We start from the raw sequence: 14,966 nt of genomic DNA on the forward strand, positions 1-14,966 counted from the left end.
TACTCACTCTGAACATTTTACGCGAGGCTCTCCATGGGCTAGCTCCGCACACCGGAGACCTCCCACCTCCCACCTTCCCACCTTTGCTGGGATGTGCGAGAGCATCTCACCTTCTCACCCCTAGAGCGTTCCCTAGGCCAATGGGATCACGGGGCGGGGCCTTCCTTCTTCTTTAACCACGCCCCCTCCCTCCCACCAGGCTCCAAGCCTGCGCACCCAGCCGACCTCAACTCTAAATCCTCTTCTCACCACGCCCTCCGGGAAGAGGGGCGGAGCCTCGGGGAGGTCAGGGGAGAGAGGGCGGGGCGATGAGGGCGCGCGGCCTCGCGCGGATCTCGCGAGAGCTTCCGAGGAGGCGGGACCGGCCAGCGGCAGCCGGGAAGGAAGCCGGGAAGGACAGAAGGAGGCGGCGGCGGCGGCGGCGGCGATTGGAGCCCACGGCCCCTCCTCCTCCTCCTCTTCCTCCTCGTCCTTCGCCTCCGCCCCCTCCCCTGAGGGACCCGGGCCGCGCTCTCCCCGCTCCCCGCCCCCCCCGCCTCGGGAACGAGCTGAGCCGAGCCCCGGCCGCTGCCGTCGCCCCCGCCCCGCCGCCGCTGCCGCCGCGCCCCCGCCGCTTCCGACATGAGCTTCTTGTTGTGAGTAGCAGCCGCCGCCCCCGCCCCGCCGCCGCGGCCCCTTTGTCCCGAGGCCCCTCCGGCCCAGGCTCCGGTGACCTCCCCTCCCCCTCCATGACTGCTCCCCCACCCCCGTGACCCGGCCCCGCTCCCCCAGCAGCCCCTCCCGCCGGGCCTGGGAACGCGGGGAGGGCCGGGAGGACGTCATCGCCTGCTGCACGTGGGTGTGTGTATGTGTGTGTACACGCGTGTGTGTATGTGCACCAGCCCCTCTGCGAGCCGTGGTCCATCACGGGCTGTGTGTGTATGTATGGAGAGAGATATGTTTATATGCACGTGTGTATGTTTATATATATATATGTGTATGTGCACGTGCATAGATACACGCGTGTATAAGTATAGCTCGTATGTGTGTGTGCAGGTAGAGAGGTATGTCCGTGTAGCCATATGTGTGCACACACATACTCCGACCCCCGGGTACAAAGAAAGGTAGAAACCATCCCTTGCCTTCAGGGAAGCAACAGGCAAACAGCGACCTAGGCACAAGACATGGAATATATCGGATAGATAAACTAGTGTGGGGTTGGGGTTGGGGAAGGCTTCTTGTAAAAGGGGGGATTTTGGTCGGGAAGCCCGTAGAATCTCATTTTTAACATGGTTCGTTAGTAGAATTAGGGGTCCAAGACAGGTCCCTGGACTCAAGAAGCTCAAGTCCAAGGAAGGGGGGAGAGACAAGGTGCGGACAGCCATGTACATGCAACACACATGCAGTATTGCCCCCTACATTGAAAGGGACTCGAGAGCATCTTGTATGACCCTTCATGAAACAAATGAGTTGTCAGATGAGGAGCAGAGTGCTGACTTGTCCAAGGCCTCGTCAAGGTTGGAAGCCATTTCTGTTTCTGGTTGGAAACGCCCAGAGAGGGCTAGCTTGCTCAGCCCACCGAGATCATGAGGTCCACTGGTGTAACTTTTGTATGCTCCTTGTGTGGGCCTGTGTCATTAAGGCAGCCTTCATATTTTGGTTGTTGCTGAGTACTTTTTGCTTATACTACACATGCTTGAGGGGAGAAGGGGATGTGCGTTTTGCTTTTAGAGTAGAGTGGGCAGTTGTTCAGTCACGTCTGACTCTTGGTGACTCTGTGGACCATAGCGTGCCAGTTCTGTCCTACTCAGAAACTGTTCTGGCATTGAGGCAAGGACCATTAGAAGATTTCTCAGGGTCCCAGTTTCAAAGCCATTGCTTTGATGAATGAATTCCAGTTTGCCCATGTTTAATCTGTGGTTGTGAAGTGCTAATAAAAAATAAAAGGTTGAAACCCATCCTCTTCTCAGTAAGTGCTGAGAGAAGGATTTGTGGGGAAAGTAGCTGAGAAGAGGAGTTTCTGTTACAGTCTCTTCCTTTTCCCAGTTTTTGGTAAATTGGCATCACGTAACCCGAAGATGGTTTCACTTCTCTCTTAGCCTACAGCATTCATATGTAGGGTATCACTTTGGGGGCATCCAAGTGAAATTTTAAGTAATTGTGAACCCCTGCTACTACCTAGTATTGTGAAACAGACATGAAAGTGATAAACATTCCTGGTGAGCACAGTTTTTCTAGCCGCTCTGGGTTTCCCCCTCAGTTTTCTGGGATGTTGGACCTACTGACCTTTGAAGTCCCATCTGATCATCTGCATGGCTCTGCTTCCTTAATTATGTAAAGATGTATTTGGTATCCTTGATTCTTGAGCTTATAAAACCTTTCTCTGTGTGTATTTCCTATTCAGGCTTCTTAAGTAGAACCTGTGCTCTATCACTGAACAGTGCCAGGATTTTAACTGTCTTTTTAAAAAGTTTTCTGACTCCTGATGCTTCTTAGCTTAGAGGCTACTTGCTAAAGCACACATTTGGAGTACTGATTGCTTTAGGAACTGGGAGGCTCTAAAGCTGAGCAACTGATGTGACAATGGCCATTACAAGTTACAAACACTTAGCAGACTGAAGCAGTAAACAGTCTTTTGGAAGAAAGTAACAGTGAAGATGGCTCTTGTTGCCATTTTCCAAATGCAGATAGTCAAGTAAGCAGGCATTGATTGAGTGCTGGGGGTACAAAGATGGGCCCTGCTCTCAGGGGGCTCACAGTCTAAAGGGGGAGACAGAGTTCGAACAACTCTATAAAGAAGCTATAGACATGGCAAATTGGTGAGCCTCTGAGGGGGAAGGTACAAACTGAGGGGGATTGGGAAAGGCTTCTTACAGAAGTTGGGATTTTAGCTGGGACTGAAAGGAAAGCAGGGAAGCCGGTATAATCTTACTTTTAATGTGGCTCATTTCTTCATAGACTTGTGGAGCTAGGAGAGACTTGGTGGGGGGGAATTCCTTATTCTTGATTGAACAAACACTCCCCGAAATGATCAATTCCACATATAAAGTAGAACCTAAAAAAAGGATTGCATGAGAATCATTTCTGTGAAAGAACACACCAGATCACACCCATGACTTTTCAAACTTCCCCTACTGGTCTCTACTTCCTTCTGATTTGCCTCTAAAAATATTTCAGTGACTCTCCTCTAGCTTTTCTTTTTTTTTTCTTTTTTAACATTATCATTGCCATCCTTCTTTACCCAACTACAAATAGAAAGGAAACACCTTGGGAACAAGTAAGCATAATCAAGTCAGACATCCATGGAGCAGCCATGTCCGGAAACATGTGTCTGCAGAGGGTCATGCGCTTGTCCACAGGCCTTCTGGGCCTTGGCTGGTCTTTCCTTTCGTCAGGAGTCTTTCAAAATGGTTGTTCTTGACGATATTGTCATTGTGCAAATTATTCTCTGGGATTTGTTCCTTTCACTCTGCAACAGTTCCTGCTTTCCACAATTTTCTGAAATCGTCTCTTTCCTCATTTCTCACAGTACTGTTTCATTACATTCACATACTACAGTTAAGTTAGTCCTTCCCCAATTGAATGGACACCCCTTTAGCAGAAGAGGATTTGGAGATCTCCTCTGACTTTCTCATTCATGGATGAGGAAAGAGACCTTGGGAAACATCGTGACCTGCCTGAGGTCAGACGGTTAGTGCCTGAGCTGGGAATAGAATCCCTTCTCGTGACTCCTAGTCCAGTGGTTCTTTTGCTCCACCTTGGTCCTTGAAATGCCAGGAAACAAATCCAGGCCTCAGAAGTACTCCCAGCTACCCACAAGAAATAGCATTATAGGGCAGATTTGGTTTCTGACATGGTGTTAATCCCAGACCCTGTGCCAACATTATAGTCAGTCAGCTACACTTTTGCTTGGCTCTTCATGTTTATAGCTGGGTGAAAGTAAATATACAAAAGCAAATTCCAAATAATTTTGTTTGTTCTTGGCCTCCTAATGCTTGATCTAGTGTTAAGACAACATAGAGACCCCTTAAGTATGTTAGCACCTTTGAAATCCTGTAGTTAAAAACATTCTTCATGATCCTTGGCTCTGTTCTGCTCTCAGTAACTTGCTCGTAATCACACAGCTGATGAATAATAGTAGACATTGGGTCTTGCCTCTTAGGTCTGTGCTCATTCCATCCTCCTTGATACAGAGAGGTATTAATCTCAGTTTGGAGTGGTGGGGATGGGTTGGGGGTAGAGATTGGAAGAAGGAAGGTTTTCCATGTTTTTTGTTGGCAGCAGCTTTCTAAGTACCATTTCTTACATATTGCTACGTCTGGCCTAAGACCTGGGAAGAATGGAAGAGCCTCCATTCGTGTTTTCAACCATTTATTTAGTACTAAGCAAGGTGCTCTTAAATATTTTAAGTTTTCTGCAGCAAAGATGAAAAATTAGTTCATTTATCAGTAAAGCTTCCAAGTATGTCACTCTTCTGCTTATGAAAACCAAATATAAACTCCTCTTTTTGACTCTTCAAGCCCTGCACAGCCTGGCCCCAACCTACCTTTCCAGACTTATTGCATATTTTTCCCCTTCCTTCATTGGTGAGTCTGCCAGATTGTCTTGTTGATCCTCAGACATCTCCCACCACCTTGCCTTTGCCCTGGCTATTTCCAGTGATGGATTGTCCTCGCCTCTTGCTTCTTAGAATCTCTTATTTTGTCAAAATCAGGAAGCCTTTCCTGATCCCTTCCCCCAAACTACTAGTCCTTTCCTCCCACCCCATTACTTTGTATTTATTGTGTATATATTTTATATACACTTCTGTATATTCACGTTGTGTTGTATTCCCTCTCCATGAATGCGGAAGTGGTTTTTGTTTTTGTTTTTCATTTTGTCTTGTGGCTAGAACAGGGCCTGGTACATAGTAGGTGCTTAATAAATGCTTGCTAATTGACTAAGAATACATTCTGACCCCTGGGAGTGTAAGATAACAGGCTGTCCCAAAAGTTTTAGTGCAATTTAAAGCTTTAATGGGGCATTACAGTTTGTTCACTAATTCATGTAAAAATGTGACCTCTTGAATGAGAAGGTCTGTAACAGTGCTGTGGGGAGTCACAGAGGAAGGGCTGACTCTTCACTAATCTCCTTTTTTAATTCTTAAAAGTGTGCCCTCTTGCTTGAGGAGGATTCCTATTGAGTAGGTTGACTAGTGGGACTATGAGGGTCACAAGGAGGAAGGTGTTTCTGAAGGAGCCAATTCAAGGCTTACGAGGCCCAGGGCAGCACTTGGCTCTTCAAGCAGAATCCTGTGGGAAGTGGGCATTAGGAGCTAGGGGAGATGAGGTTAAAGTGTTTGGGAAGGGGGAACCCAATCTTACAGGGCTGGGTCTGCATCATTTCTTTTCATTGGAAGGAAACGAGCAGAAGAAATGCTGAATGTTCAGGCAGCAGATGAGGGGATTTTAGGAAAACCTTATTTGTTGAGCCTGTACTAGATAGATCTGTGCTTTTTATACGTCTCTGCAGAGACTTTGTAAGGCTCTGAAATTTTGTAAAGAATTGGTGGTGGCAGAAAAACTGAACCTCAAAAAGCTTGGCTGTTTATGCCACAAGGAGAGAATGTCTGGTGCCATCTGAGACCAAACACTGGTCTGGTGACCCTCCTGTTTGCCAAGGTGGAGAGAGCGGGGGGGGGGGGGAGCCAAAAACTCAAGCCGTTCTTTCACCTGTAACTGACAGAATGAGGCATTATATTAGGAAACCACGGTTTCATAGGAATCACATTCAGAAGTGACCTAGACCAGCCTCCCCTTTTATACATAGCTGAGGAAACTGAGGCCTTGGGGGTTAAAATGATTCATCCAAGGTAGGTATGTAAGTAACAGTTGAGATTTTTAATCCAAAGCCTCTCAAGTCAAATTCAGCGTTTTTTTCTACAGCACCGTGTGTGTGTGTGTCTGTGTGTGTCTGTTCTGTGTCTGTGTGTCTGTCCACATGTCCTGGCTTGGAGGGTGAGGGCAGGAGAGGCCAGAGCATGAAAGTTTGAGGTGGCTGATGAAGGGTAAAGTTGTAAGTCTGATGTGCTCTTATTGGGCAGCGTTTACCTTTTCTGTAGGTTCTGCAGTGGGCCTGTGACTTTTGGCAAGTGACAGCTTTGGCTGTAAATCTGTAAAGATGAAGTAGGAAATCTATTGTGAGAACAGTAGTAGCCATGGAAGGCACTTGGTCCAAGGGCGACCTCGGAAATCAGGCATCCTGGGGCCATAAAGCCCTGATGGGCCTTCTAGGTCATCCTCACTCAGATGTTTGGGCAGCCTTGGCATTGGCTTGGGCCTTCAGGGTGGCTTTTTGGTATTCTCTCCTAAACAGAGACTGCTGGGATGTTGGTAATTGTGAATAAAGGTTCACACTGAAAGGTTGGGATTTTTCTGGAATTTGTATAACTTTTTTCCCTCTTTACTATCTCAGCAGTGGTTACGGTAACACAGAACTGCTGTTTAGGGAGACTTCCTTGCAAGTTCCTTGTTGTGACTTCAAAGCATTTATTGAGTGCCTGCTATCTGCTGGGTACTGTGCCACAAAATACCACCTGCCTTCAGGGAGCTTAATTCTAACGGCAGAAACAAGCTTGTGTGTAGGTACATCCAAGGCACGTGCAGGGTTACCTTGTGGACAAAGTCTCTAGCAGCTGGGGAATGAAAACGGGGAAATTGATTAAAAAAAAAAAAGAACTCAGGCAGAGGTGTCATTTGAGCTGAGTTTTGAAGGGAATCAGGAATTCCGAAAGAGAAAGATAAGGGAGTACCTTCCAGGAAGGGAGGACCAAAGCATGGAGAGAGGAAATAGTGCTGTGTGGGAGTGGCCAAGAAAAGCAGGTTGGGGTAGACCACAGAGTGAGGAAAGAGGAGTAATGTATAGGGTAGGGCCAGGTTGTGAAGGGGCTTTAAAAGCTAAATAGGGTTTATATTTGATCCTAGAAGCATTAGGGAGCCACTGGAGTTTTTGAGGAAGGGAGTGACATGGTTGCTTCTGTTTGCTTTGGCCGCCCTGTAGAGGATTGATGAGAGTGGAAAGAGACTTGAAGCAGGGAGATCATTTAGGAAACTACTACATAAAGCTGGGCAAGAGGTGGTAAGAGCCCAAACGTGGGTGCCATCTGGGTGAGTGCAGAGGAGGAGCCCAAAGAGAAGATATGGCAGTGGACTGAATGGATGAGATAAATGAGGATGAGGCACCAGGGGTGAGACTGAGGTTTCCAACTTGGGTTACTGGAAAGATGGAGAAAGATAGTAAGTTCTCTTTTGGACATGTCTGGCTGAGATGTGTGGGGACGTCTACTTCAGAAGAGTCCCAGCTGGAGATCGGGGCCTAGCGGGAGAGACTAGGGCTGGCTGTAGGGATCTGGAGGTCCTCTTCCTGGAGAGGGTAATTAAGCTCATGGCAGCCGATGAGGTCACCAAGTAGGGCGCTTGTCTGGGGGTTTCATAGGCCCTTAGTAAATAAATAAATACTTGCTGATGGGTTGCTAGAGTTAATTGGACCATGTTAATATGTAACAGTTGACAGTCTCTTGAGTTTGAGCTCAGTTTGTCCGTGATAGAGGCGTGCTTCTGTCTGTACCAGGCTTGACAGGAAGCCATGCCTCCCCCATCTTTCACAGTGGCAGCTGGGAATCTGACCCCGATCTGTAACAGGCTGTAGGGGTCTAGAGGCTGATGGTGCTCACTTGTAGCTGCCTGCAGCTTGGCTTGTTGCTATGTATTTGATTTATGAATCCCCACCTTTAAAACAAACAACGGATATATTTGGATAATGTATTTCTTAGGTAATTAATTAGCTTGAACTTTTACCCAATTCATTAAATGTTATTTAATGAAATAGAGAGCCCTCCTTTCCCAATAGGAATTGCTCTGTTTGTCTATTATTGAGTATTAAAATTGTTGAATATATAATTTTATTGAACAGAATCAATAAATATAAAGACACACAAATAGTATGTGTACGCATGTATTGTTTCTACTAGTCTCTTCAGATAATGAAAATATCAAGAGTTGCCTTCTTGTGTAGTCAGTATTATCTCATTTAGTGTGTCTTAAGATATTAAGTGAGATCTCTTCCATATCCTCTTTGAGAGATAAAGTTGAAAAACCTTCCCCATTAAAGATCCTCCATCCCCTTCCTCTCTGTCCCACCTTCAGCATAGTCTTTCTCCACAATTCATTAATGAAATCTTCAGAAACAAAAAGTCAAAAAAGCATGCCCCAGCAGCGGAGGGAGAGATGGCCCCATCAGGCCACTGCTCAGCTGCACCTTAAAACTGCTGGCTTCTTGAACACTGTTGTCACAACTCCCAGCGTTCCTTCTCTGCTGTTAAAGCTGCAGGAATGATAGCTGCTGCTTATCTGGCATGTAAAGAGATAGTAGTAATTTCCTGAGTCTCTAACTTAGATTCAAAGGAGATTGTCTGTCTGTCTGTCTGTCTCTCTCTCTCATTAAACATGATCGATATACAAGAGAGGGCCAGAGTGCTAGGAGAGAGTCAAGGAAGATCGCTTCTGTCTTGGAAGATCAGAAAAGGTTTCATAGGGTGGATCACATTGGAATTATACTTTGTACTTATTTTGTATTTGCCTGCATGTAGGTGTCAGCGACTTGCATTTATTTACGTTTTGGTGTCCCTGGTACTGAATGAGGGGGTTTGGGATGGGACGAGCCAGTCAGTGATTTGGTCAGACCTGTGCTTTAAGGAACTCGGTTTGTCAGCTGAGAGTACTTTTGACACTGAACACAGATGCTCCACAAGGGGATTTGCCTCTGCCACTTTTTGGAGTGACTCTTGGCCTTCTCATTGAATAAAGGTAATCATGGAATCTTACAGCATCAGAGGTGGTTTATTTTAGCCTGTGTCAGAGGAGGATTGTCCTGCATAGCATCTCTAAGTGGTCTTCCAGTCTCTATTTGAAGACCTTCAGCAATGGAAAACTCATTCTTTTTTGAGGCAGTACATTTCTTTTCTTTCTTTTTTTTTTAAGAAAATTCACATTTTATTTAGAATGAAATAAACTATACAAAAATTGTTTTTCCTCACCAAAAATAACAGTAATATTTTCCTCTTTACTTACTCCTAGATAAACCACAAAATCCCAATTTGCAAGGTCTCCAGGCGAGGTTTACAAGTCAAGATGAGGCATGGAAAAAGGCAGAATAAAAACAAACAAGATCAGTTTTGGTTTTTTTATGTTTGTGAGATTGACTTCCAGTTCATAGAACAGAGTGTTTGATGTATGCCTGTGAAAAGTTCATAAACAGTTACTGTGGAGCCCCAACAGAGGAATGCAAACCACAACAATCACTCACTTAGGAGGAACAGCATTGGCTCTCTCACTTAAATTTTAAGTGAACTCATTCATTATATTCACTTGATGAGGTCAGAGTCGGCATGAAAATGGGTATGAGGGCGTCAGTACATTTCTGTTTCAGTGGAAAGAGCATCACTAGAGTCAGAGGACCTGGCTACAAATCTCGACCATCCACTTGCTGGCTTGGTGGGTGACCTTGGGCTTTATGAGGGGTTGGACTGGGTCTGTCCCTTACATGAAAAATCAATTATCCTATTACCTGTAAGGAATATTTGCTTCTATGGAGCTCTAATTTCTTCTGTTAATTGTTTTTGTTCTGTGTTCCACTTTTTATATTAAAGTATTCATTGAAGGTAACTTGAAATATTGAGTGTATCTGGAATATTTTAACAATATTGGTTGTGACCTTTGTGGAGGAGATGGCCTTCTGAACAGTTAGCTTTTAGGGTCAAGTCCTGGCCCAGAAATATCTAGATTGTATTAGATTTGCTACTTACCCCCCCTTTCCCGCTTGCAAACTCTCCAAAGAAGTCATTAAGGAAACTGAGGCAGAAGGTGTTAGTAAAGGAAGACCTTTGAACTCAAAGTGTGGCATCTCAAAAGGCACCAACTATGAAAAGCAGATCATATATTACTTGTCAGTGTTTTTTATTTGAGTTTAGGATTTACTCTATTTTTTCCCCCTAAATTTAAATTAGAAAGCTAAGCTTAGCTTTTTTTTCATAGCTGGGAGTCATTAGTAACTGCGTGGTTTCTTTAGTGTTGGTTTTAAGCCAGTCCCTCCTTAGTACCTTATGTAACTGACTGGAGAATATTCAACACGTGATTAGTCTTCCACTGACCAACACAAAAGTTTGCAAATATGGTTGCAAAGTGTTTCTGTCTACAGGGTCTTGGTAACTTAGCAACCCATTGTTCAGGTGCTGAGCCTGGCTCTGTCTCTCTGCCTCTAGAGCCATGGTGGGGAGAAATGTTCATTTGTTATTTCTCGGGAACCCTGGGGCCTTCCAGATGTCACGCCAGGCTGCAGTGAGGGCCTCCCACCTGTCGCGCAGGAACGGAGATGCCTCCATACCCACATGCTGCCATCATTGGCTCCTTCTGGAGCAGCTGCCCTCCAGGATGGTCCTCTGGCTCCCTCTTTGTCTGCAGGGCCTTCTTGTTTTCCAACTGGGCAAATCCTTTTCTATTCACTAACTGAAGAAGCATTTATAAGCTCTTTCAACTTGGAATCGCTCTGAAAACAAAAAGTTGTAAATTTAACATTACTGAATCATCTTAAACTAGTTATATGCAAATTAGCTGAGGGACCATAATGCCTTGCAGCTCTGACCCTTAAAATGATCCTTCTTCATATTCTGTGTCTTGTGAAAGCTATTGTTTTTAAAAATTTTTTTTATCATTTTTAATAAATAAAAATTTCTTTCTTTACTTCCTTTAAATCATGAAACTGCTCACATACAAATGAAGCATCTCCCGCAGTCATTTACAAGCTGACTGTGTTTATGTATTTTCTGACTCATATGGCTCATATTCCATCCAAAAACTGTTTCTTTACACGTGTATTTTCTTTTCTTTATTTATTTGGGTGAGGCATTTGGGGTTAAGTGACTTGCCCAGAGTCACACAGCCAGCAAGTCTTATGTGTCTGGGGCTGGATTTGAACCCGGATCTTCCTGATTCCAGGAGTCAGGATACAGCCGGTGCTCTATCTACTGAGCCACCTAGAGGCTCCTTTATATGTGTATTTTAACAGTTTTGATCAAACCAAAGTTCTGCTCTTCTCATGAATCAAAATGTTCATCTCTGAAAGACGTAGTATATTATGTCCTTTACAGTTGATGGAATTTTTCCCTTTTTCACAACAGTGTTTTTTCTGCTCTTTTCAGTGTTAAATTGCCCCCTGTGAAAATGAAGTACGTGAGAGAGGCAGCACCTACTTACACATAAATATCAAAATACCTTGACAGTGTTTTTTTCCTTTTTTGGGGCGGGGGGAGGAGGTTAGTAATTCTACCTGTGTGAGCCTTCTACAATTTTCCTCTGCTTATCTCCTGATGCTGTTTTATATTGACTCATGGCTCTCTTTCAAGAAAGGGTTTAATTAAGGGTACTGAATTTATTTGGTGCACCATATGGCAGTGAGCATTCAAATTCCTGTCTCTGCAGAGAGAATTTGATTATGTCTTGGGTAATTTAACAGGTCTGAGATATTGTCATATAGAGCCAAGGAAATGGCAATTTTAGTTTGGGATTGTATTGATGAAGAGGCATGTCTGAACAAAGGCAGCTGTGTGTGTATATATGTAACTCTCAGACTTGAATATCAAATGGGAAGTTACCCCCCCCATAATGATAATAGCTGATAATTATGTAATGCTTTGAAAAGTTGAAAAAGCTCTTCACATGACATTATCTTATTTGGGCCCTATGACACTGTTAGGTTGGTTTTTCTCACATAATACTGTGAGTCATAATATTTCTATTTTACAGATGTGGAAACTGAGGCTCCAAGATTAAGTGGCATAGTCGCACTTACACAGCTAGTAAATATTTGGAACCACAGCTGGTTTATGTAGATAATAATAACGTGAAGCCTCATATCAATGCCTGTTGGTTTGCTGAGGCCAAAAGCAAAACTTGTGATGGCCTTGAACGTAACTGGATATGTCTGAGAATCAAGGTGATGGTTCCCAAACCATTGGGTTTAACTAAACCTCAGCCGCTTGAGAAGTGTAACAGTACAGTTAGCTGACTGACTTAGACAAACACTGAAAGATCAGTTGGGGCCACTTTTTTTAGGGATCATAAAATGAAATGGTTGAATTTTCTCTCTGACTGACCCTTTGTGATACTTTCCGTGAAACTTGATGAAAGATAAGCAGGCAGGTCTTTTGAAGAGAAGCAGAGACTTGAAATTGAAAGAAGTTGGAGGTGGAGGGGAACAGGAGTAGACAGACAACCATCTGATTTTCCTATTCTTAAACACTTGTTTCTCTCTAGGGTAGCTGTTCTCCAACTTTTTTATCTCAGATCATTTTACACTTAAAAGGGATTGAGAACTCCTCCCTCCCAAGCACTTTTCTTCATATTGGTTATATTTGTAATTATTGTATTTGAAATTAAAACATTTTAGTATTATTATGAAAATTGTTTTGATTTGGGGACCCTGACTTAGAAAAGCTGTGCTCTAGATTAAGACATGTCATGGACCCCTCTGGGTTTGGGCTGGATTTGAATTCAAGTCCTCCTGACTTCAGGGCCGGTGCTCTATCTACTGTGCCACCTAGCTGCCCCCTTTTCCCTTTTTTTTTAGTGATTCTATATTTAAATCATGTCCATTTGAAGCTTATTGTGATATGTGTTATAAGTTGCTTATTTAAACTTAGTTTATGCCAAACTGCTTTCCAATTTTTCTAGTAATTCTAACTTAGAAGTCTAAGGTAGTTTGTGTTCTTGAGCTTATTCAACACTAAGCTTTTATATTCAATTTCGGCTGCTTATGCTTAAAACTCTTTAAAATGTATCATTTTTTTCCAGTGAGAGTGGTAGTTGCAGTTTGAACTATACTGATATCGTTTTTGCAGCTCTTATTTATTTTATAATTTATTTTTAATAAATAAATTTAATAATTTTATATTTGTTTATTTGTGACTTACAGGAAAATGTTTTTTAGAAAACATAAAACTGATGTATTATAAATTCAGTTTTTCTGATGCCCCTCATGTTCCCTCTTCCGTTTTCCTCTCTTTCTAGATCAGTGCTCTCTGTTTTATAGGTATGGTACAATACAGGATATTGTCCAGGTATGTCCAGGGATAGCAGGTTGATGAAAAGTTTTAGAGAACAGCAAAATTTAAAAATCTGGGTCCTCCAGAGAATGTTGTCTTAGACTTAGCTGAGCACTACTTACTGTATGTACTTACGTGTAAACGATGCAGACGTTTACTTCAATTACTTCAAACCCTGAAATGTTCTGGTTTTGAAGACAGTTGATTTTATGTCACCTATGTAAATGTTGGACCATATTCTTCATTTTCCATTTCCTTTTGAAAACCACTTTTTTTTGGTCCAGAAAACAAAGATGTGGTTATTAGATGATATGAAGAAGTGTGTCCTATTGGTTGGTGAAGTGTGGCTTTTGTTGTAGTTTCAGGGGTTGGGGTGGAGGAAATAAACAGTAGATGACCATGCTAAATGGTGGGAAGGTCGGAATGCCTCTGTCCACATCCCTCCTAACACTTATCACTTTTTTTTTTTCCTGGGTGGGGGGTTCCCAAGTTTATTGGAAAGAAGGCAAAAGTAAATGTTAAACAGCTCCTCTTGGTGTTTTGAAGTTCATCCCAACTGGGGGCTGGGTAACTTGCAGGTTGGACAAACTGCCAAGGCCAGGAGTTTCAACATTTCTTTGGTATCAGGGTCCACTTCAGTAATTTCCTGATCCAAAGCAGAGACCTCAGGGACGCAGTTGTCGCTCTTTTCTCTGTCCTCTTCCTGCAGTTTGATGGAGATGCCTCTCACAGGGCCTCTCTGGATCCTCTTCATCAGATGAGTTACATAGCCGTTGCAGAGCTTCTTGCTGGGGATGGTGGTGAAATCCTCCCAAACACGCTTGTTGGCGTGGAAGTTATTGCCCAGGCGGGTGCAGTACTTCTTGATGATGATTTGAGCCACCTTTTTCACGGTGTTGGTCCGAATGTGACCCATGTTGGCTCGAGAAGGTGAAGGGAGCCTCACACCTATCACTTTTTTTAGATATTCTTAAATGTTTATAGGACGTATATAATTTGTTAATTTAGAGGAAATAATCTGTTTCCATTCACTTTAGCAGCAGTGATGCCAAATTAAGAAACTGGAGATGTAGAGATTTAAATCCAAATGGAATTATATAGTCAAGGCTAATGAGGCTGTGTGGCGTATGGAATTGAGGGTTGAATTTGGTGTGAGGCTGACCTGGGTTCAAATCCTACTTTGGATATTTTCATGACCAAGTCACTGAACCTCTCAGGGACTCAGTTTTCTTATCTGTAAAATGGGAATAAGTATAATGCCCTTCATACCTCCCTGTGATATATCTTCTTGGCCATCTTCATTTCAGCTGCTTTGCTTGCCCCAAGGACCAGAGCCAACCCTCCTTGGGGCTCTAGCTGTCCTTATTGGTGAGCACCTCACATGGCCCACTTTGTCTCGGCTGGCTCCAGCCACACTTCACTAGGCATGTTGGCCATCTTCTCCACTGAGTGCACACACTGCCTTCCCCTCCCTTTGTGCTTCTGGAACCTTCAAATGTGTGGATCCCCTCGCCATCCTTGTAACTTTCCAAACTAAATTACTGTCCTCTGGCCAGCACTCCCCAATGTGTATGGCCTCTCTCCCTGTTAGAATGTAAGCTCTTTGATGGCAAGGACTTTCTTCAGCTTTTTGAAATGATGTGACCTTTTAGATTTAGGTTGTATTAACCATTGGTGTTTGTCGTGTTGCAGGGTATCAGATGTTGAGCTAAATCTAGTTTTTGTCAGGCTGCTTTCCAGTTTTCTCAGGAGTTCTTGTAAGACAGAACTTCTCATATCGTAAGAGGGAATGCTGCTTCTGAAATTGCTTCTGGAACTTGAAATAAGTTCTGGTAGAAGATTTTTTTAAAAA

General features: G+C 43.7%; 1 protein-coding gene and 1 pseudogene across 1 annotated transcript in view; one reads left to right on the forward strand and one right to left on the reverse strand.

Moving 5' to 3' along the window:
• Positions 1-361: 361 nt before the first annotated feature.
• Positions 362-14,966, forward strand: part of MOB1B (MOB kinase activator 1B) — a 62,009-nt gene continuing 47,404 nt past the window's right edge. Inside the window, exon 1 of the mRNA XM_020988503.2 lies at positions 362-635. Within this exon, the coding sequence (XP_020844162.1) occupies positions 622-635 (14 nt within the window). The 5' untranslated portion in view covers positions 362-621. The remainder of the gene's footprint in view (positions 636-14,966) is intronic.
• LOC110209811 (small ribosomal subunit protein eS17 pseudogene) lies at positions 13,453-14,113 on the reverse strand (annotated as a pseudogene).

Source organism: Phascolarctos cinereus, unplaced genomic scaffold, assembly GCF_003287225.1.
Source record: "Phascolarctos cinereus isolate Bilbo 61053 unplaced genomic scaffold, phaCin_HiC Scaffold_9;HRSCAF=440, whole genome shotgun sequence".
In the NCBI taxonomy this organism is placed as follows: Eukaryota; Metazoa; Chordata; class Mammalia; order Diprotodontia; family Phascolarctidae; genus Phascolarctos; species Phascolarctos cinereus.